The sequence below is a fragment of the Carassius auratus genome, chromosome 28, assembly GCF_003368295.1.
Source record: "Carassius auratus strain Wakin chromosome 28, ASM336829v1, whole genome shotgun sequence".
NCBI lineage: Eukaryota > Metazoa > Chordata > Actinopteri > Cypriniformes > Cyprinidae > Carassius > Carassius auratus.
This window is the reverse complement of record NC_039270.1, coordinates 3,711,562-3,718,397: the sequence shown is the minus strand read 5'-3', so window position 1 is coordinate 3,718,397 and position 6,836 is coordinate 3,711,562. Positions and strand designations below refer to the sequence as shown.

Here is a 6,836-nt window from a genome sequence, read left to right as displayed (position 1 = left end):
TTTAAAACTACATTTCATGACACAATAACAGTAATATTTTGAAAATTATCCGAATAAAAATGGCGGTTGAAAATGCTGCGTGAACTCAGCTGGCAGAAGCCCCCCATGACGCGAATTCGCGTCTGTTGTGAAGTTAATTTCACGTGCGAATGATCTCAAAATGGTCAAGCGGTAAACTAGGCGCGGTAGACGCGAATTTGACGCTCTATTCGCGTTTGGTGTGAACACAGCATTACTCCAAGGCTTCTAGCTGTTTTTGAAGGAGTTATGGTTGATGTGACTAACATGATGGTGAAATTGTGATGGAACGATGGGTTTGCTGGAATCACAAGCAGTTCTGTCTTGGCAAGGTTGAGTTGAAGTTGATGGTCCATCATCCAGGAAGAAATGTCTGTTAGACAAGCTGAGATGCGAATAGCTACCGTCGGATCATCAGGATGGAATGAGAGGTAGAGTTGAGTGTCATCAGCATAGCAGTGGTATGAAAAGCCATGTTTCTGAATGACAGAACCTAATGATTTGGAAAAACTTTCCAAAGACTTGTGGCTTTTAAACTCCTGCATTGTTTAGATAATTCACAATGTCCATATATATGCATGTAGGTAAATGGTCCAGGTCTATGTGCCATTCCACTGCAGGGAGCTTGAATGGGTCGATATTTTGGATGCCTGAGAGCTTCTCCAAATACCACTGTTTTGCGCCTGGTTTAACCTAAAAAACTGTATTCCATTGTTCCTGTGTGTTCCATATGTATCGTGTGAGCTAATGGAGCAGTTTTTTAACGCAGCAGTAACTTCCAGGCATGGTAAAACAGTGCGGAATTGCGAGAACCTCCTCCACTAGAGTTAACACCACATGTAAACAATCATGTTTTGCTGCTGGGATCCTGCCAACATGGCGGAGAGGGCGATATTGAGGGGAGGGGCTCTGTAACCTGATGACAACTCTTCACTTTCAATACAAATAAACTTGAATTTAATTGAATGTAAATATTAACACAGCAGTAACATCAATGGTTACACTACAATTGAGACATTTTAACCAAAGTAAGTTTTTTTTTAAGACCCTAAAGAATCATATCAACTTGTGAAATTGGGCATCCGATGACCCCTTTAATATGTAAAAGGCTTATGAAATCTGAGTTACCAAATGATTATCAAGGTCACCTTTATGTTTAAAAGGCTTTCTACACAGAGTAGATGAAAGCTTTTTACCCAGTATGAATTAACATGTGCTTCTTAAGGCTTGCTTTCTTTGTAAAACTCTTTCCACACTGAGAGCAGATGAAAGACTTTATCCCAGTATGAATTAACATGTGATCCTTAAGGCTTGATTTATCTCTAAAAGTCTTTACACACTGAGAGCAGGAGAAAGGCTTTTCCCCAGTATGAATTAACACGTGCTTCGTAAGGTTTGATTTCTTTGTAAAACTCTTTCCACACTGAGAGCAGCTGAATGACTTTATCCCAGCATGAATTAACATGTGATGCGTCAGGTTTCCTTTAAATGTGAAACTCTTTCCACACTGAGCGCAGGTGAAAGGCTTAATTCCAGCATGAATTAACATGTGATTCTTAATGCTTGCTCTCGTGGTAAAACTTTTTCCACACTGAGAGCAGCTGATATGGTTTTCTGAAGTGTGAGTTACCAAATGATTCTCAAGCTTTACTTTATGTGTGAAACTCTTTCCACACTGAGAGCAGCTGTAAGGCTTCATTCCAGTATGAATTAACATGTGCTTCTTAAGGCATAGTTTATATGTAAAACTCTTTCCACACTGAGAGCAACTGAAAGACTTTATCCCAGTATGAATTAACATGTGAATCTTTAAGCTTGATTTCTGTGTAAAACTCTTTCCACACTCAGAGCAGCTGAAAGGCTTTTCTGAAGTATGAGTTACCAAATGATTCTTAAGTTGTCCTTTCTGTGTAAAACTCTTTCCACACTGAGAGCAGCTGAAAGGCTTTATCCCAGCATGAATTAACATGTGATCCTTAATGCTTGCTCTCGTGGTAAAACTCTTTCCACACTGAGAGCAGCTGAAAGGTTTTATTTCAGCATGAATTAACATGTGCCTCTTAAGATTTCTGTTACATGTGAACGTGTTTCCACACTCAGAGCAGCTGAAAGGCCCTTTGACTTCTCTTTCTTTAATGCTGCAAATCGCTGATTTTTCTCCATTGACATCATGCTCTTTCTGATCCTGATATTTCTCCTCCACCTCATTCAGATCTTGTCTTTCTTCTTTCATTTCCATCAGGCCTAAAATGAAATCATTATAAAGATGAAAATCAATTGGAATGTTTTAAAATATTTCTGTACAGATAAAAACTATGACAAAACTGTCCCTTTTTAACACAGATCAGAGTATGTGTGCGGAGTAGAGTGGCACCAATACCCCCTCCGCCAGTGGCGGCTCCTGCCAGTTCTCTCAGGGGGATAAATTATTAATTAACAGCTAGTTAAAGATGTAAAGGGAACTGAACTACTATAGTATTAATTAAAATTAAACTGACATTAGGAATCAATCTCTTGCTCTGCGTATGTTTTTATATGCATGTTAACAGCAGCAGCAAATGAAGACTGACGCCAGGCCGTGGTTTAAAAAAAAAAAAAAAAAACCTTTTTACTTCGATTTCAGTTTAATAAGAAATAATTGAAGTCACATAAATCACTGTTTACACAACTCGCTTATATTACTGCTCATTTATATCACATTCCTCACGTACGTTACACTGCTTACTTAAATTACTCACTTATATTAACCTGCTCCCTACTATCCATATGCATCTTTGCTCTTTCGTGTTTTTTCCCCTTCTCCGAGAGATGATGCATTTCGGTGACACCTGTAGTTGTCCATGCAATGTCCGTCATGCTCTCACGATGTAACAAAATGCAGCTGTAAATTAGCAGCAGAATACAGCGTCAGCTACTTCGCAGCCTATTAGCCTTTTTCTCTGTTCATACCACTTCCTCGAAAATACTTGTTTATACGACTTCCCGCCCTTTGTAGATACTTGTTTGATGTTTAAATTTCTTTAAACAAGTTAAGGTTATGCACAATGACGAAATCACATTAGGGCTAGCCCTCCCGGAACTCATTGAGATTGCATTGCAGTGGCTGCAGTAAAAAAAAAAAAAAGATCTTTGAATGGAAGTCTATGAGAGCACTCTGGGCGATTCACAGTTTGACAGAAATCGCCCAAAAAGCGGCGGTACTACACAGAACGCGACTCGACACTGATTTGACTATTTAGAGGCAGCAAAAACAGTCTAGAATAGTGAAAGCTAGCCTAACACTGTGCTTGAATGTAAAAGAAAAAAAAATCACTCCCTTTCCTTTGGTGGTGTGTCGCCCAATCGCCCTAATGGAGAAACCGCCACTGCCCTCCGCACTCCAAGCACTCAATAATCACTCCACTCCAGCTCTGCTCAGGGTTCACCGTTTCCTGATCCTCATTACACTGATCAGAAACACTGCTTCGTGGCTAAATCATTTCACTATGCCTGAAAAATCTAAGTTCTGTTCAGAAATTATATTAAACTAAAAATAAATACAATATTGTACAATTTACAACATTCTTTAACCTCCCACACTCATCCACTGTCATTTTAACCTTTGTATGTGATCCACACATCGGTCAAGCTAACTAATTATGTTTAATGTGTGAGTTGGCATAATTTGTGCTTATGACGGAGCAAGTGAAAACCTCAACAATCAGACTTTCGAAAAATCTCCTCCTAGCTCCAGGCAAAATCATGCTGCTCTACTCGGCTCACATACTCTGACACAGATCCATGAAAAATCTAAAAACATTGCATTATGCTGCCAGGCCAGTAGATGGCGATGTCATTTTGTAAAGAAGCACTACAGATTGACTGCTCCAGCAACAGTGTTTGTTCTTTGCAAAATGCATTTGCATTTTTGCATAAAGGCCTAAACTGACAGTCTATGTTCAGTTTAAATCTTTACTGAATGAGCACCGGCGCAGCAAATATATGTTGTTGAACGTTAAATTATGATTTGAGTCAACAAGCAGTGCACTTTTCTCAATACAAAGTACGCTGATTTTGGACATGTATCCTCGGTAGTTCGGACTTTGTGCATTCGACTCGGGAGTGTGATGTCCAATCTGGTAATTCTGCAAACAGCAGCATACTTGATAACATCAGTCAGATCGCCTTGGCTACTGCAATTTTCCTCTCTGTATATTTACAATAAAACGAAATAGGTTATCAAATACCACTACCTCCTTTCGTTTTCATTTAAACATAATAATAGCTGCAGAAATGTACTTAGTTCAGGGATATGTGTATATATACAGCCATTACAATGAAACTAAATATTATATTAATTTGCCTTTTTTATTTTCATATTAACATATAGATAAACTGAATACAGACCAAAGATTACCTGTTAGATTTACCAAAAATGAAATATATTTTATGTTTAACCACTAAAGAGCCAGTGGCACACATCAGAAGGACTAGCCGAGGTGAGGCTGGTCTCGGCGGATACATGATCACTGAGCTCTCGCTGATTGCGTGGAGCTGACCGTCTCTGAGATCGGCGAAACACATTTTTAAACAGGTGCTGTCTTTATAAATAAACCATAGATTTGAGTTTTAAACAACTACATTCTCGCCTGAAATAATTTTAACATAAAATTTCATGACAATAACAGTAATATTTTGAAAATGATCCGAATAAATGGTGGTTGAACTCAACCAATGCTGCGTGACCTAAACCAATCAGGATGTTTTAGCGACCAAGTACCACCCACAAAAGTTCTGGAACTTTGGAAAAGTACTACCTCGCCAGCAGGGACTTTCTGAGGGGAATTATTTTACCCGGAACTTTATTTAGTTCCTGGTTCCTGTGGTGGAAACGCAGAAATAGAGCATTTACATTTGTTTGTCTTAGTTTTGCACTTGGTTGCAAAGTGTGTGAATAACTGAATATTACTTATTTTCAATATTTACTTTGTATTACTTTACTGAATATTTAAGAGTTGGATAGTGCTCGGTCTATTGTGCAGTAGGCCTTACATACGGTTACAGAGATTTGCACTAATGGCTATGTTTTTCTTTGCTTCTTTTTACCCAAGTTTACATTTGTGTCTTAATTTTGCATAATATTTATTTTTTATATATTTTTATTTCTATGCATATCATATGGCAGGCTGCAATCTATTAAGTTCAAATAAATGGCAAATGTTCTAAACTACTGGATATAGTGTTTTTATTCTTGAATCACATCTTTGAAATTAAAGATGTTATAGAACGTAAAAATAACATGACAGTTACTTTGCTGAGTAACTAATTACTTTTACAATGTGGTAACTAACTAACTAGTAAGTTACTAACTCAATTAGTTTTTGGGAGAAGTGATTTGTAACTGTAACTAATTACTTTTTTAAAGATGACCATCACTGAACACTTAAAGTAAAATTAATTAAATATCCTCAGTGTCAGTTCAGTCACATTTCCATAAAACATGGATTTAAGACATTTTAATGATGGTTAAAACTTATTTTTACATAACGGATCTGTGAATGTACCACATTCGTCTTTAATTACTGTTTGATGAATAAAAACCAACCTCTTTGTTCCTCGTGTTTTATTCTCCAGGTTTCTGGTTCCTCGTGAGTTATTCTCAAAGTTTCTGGTTCCCCGTGTTCTATTCCCCAGGTTTCTGGTTCCTCATGTTTTATTCTCATGGTTTCTGGTTCCTCGTGTTTTATTCTCATAGTTTCTGGTTCCTCGTGTTTTATTCTCCAGGTTTCTGGTTCCTCGTGAGTTATTCTCAAAGTTTCTGGTTCCCCGTGTTCTATTCCCCAGGTTTCTGGTTCCTCGTGTTTTATTCTCATGGTTTCTGGTTCATCGTGTTTTATTCTCATGGTTTCTGGTTTCTCGTGTTTTATTCTCATGGTTTCTGATTCTTCATATTTTATTCTCATGGTTTCTGGATCCTCATGAGCTATTCTCAGAGTTTCTGGTTCCTCATGTTCTATTCCCCAGGTTTCTGGTTCCTCGTGGTTTATTCTCCAGGTTTCTGGTTCCTCTTGTTTTATTACCCAGGTTTCTGGTTCCTTGTATTTTATTCTGCAGGTTTCTGGTTCCTCTTGTTTTATTTTCCAGGTTTTTGGTTCCTCTTGTTTTATTCTCCAGGTTTCTGGCTCACTTGTGTTCTCTTCTCTCTCCTCTTTAACAAATTCCATCTTCACAGCAGCAGATCTCAGTTCAGATGATACTCCTCCAGATATTCCTGCTTGCTTCAAAACTGAGTCACGACTGTGAGGATGAGAAAATTAGACATATTATATATATTTATTGACTCTGTATTCCTTTATTTACAGAAACAACATTTCTAACCGTTTCTATTTTAAACCAGCATCACAACAAAACAACAGAAAGCGGGGTGAAACCAAGTGGCAACCTCCCACTCTCTCTCTCATGAAGCCAACAAGCAAGTGACTAAAACTATAAGTCATCAACTGGCCGCTTGAGGCTGGCTGCAAAAGGGAGTCAATCCCCATAGACTACCCATGTTAAAATGCCTAACTTTATAGCAGAAAAAGTCTGGTTCCAAAAATGATTTTAGTCTATATAGCAAATTTTACCCTTCATGACAACTGTGAGTGGTTTGAATTTTTTTCTAATTCATCCGTTTCAATTATATTAAGCCTTAAAGTTCTGCATAATTAAGGGTGTGGCCACTTGAGTGACAGTCGCGCTATGTGGGCGTGGTTTCAACAACCAGTTTCCGATTTTTGCTCATTTTCAATTACCCCGGAGTGACATGCTGCCAAGATGGTGATGGCCCGCTCTGCACC

The 6,836-nt window shown here is 38.1% G+C and overlaps 1 protein-coding gene across 1 annotated transcript; it reads right to left on the bottom strand.

Annotated features, from left to right (window-relative positions):
- Window positions 1-502: 502 nt before the first annotated feature.
- LOC113047459 (gastrula zinc finger protein XlCGF26.1-like) lies at window positions 503-6,142 on the bottom strand. The gene is made up of 2 exons (XM_026208840.1): window positions 5,603-6,142; window positions 503-2,262 (listed from the first exon to the last, which is right to left on the bottom strand). Exons 1-2 carry the CDS (start codon window positions 5,958-5,960, stop codon window positions 1,211-1,213), a joined length of 1,410 nt encoding a protein of 469 aa, XP_026064625.1. The 5' UTR covers window positions 5,961-6,142; the 3' UTR covers window positions 503-1,210.
- Window positions 6,143-6,836: the final 694 nt, after the last annotated feature.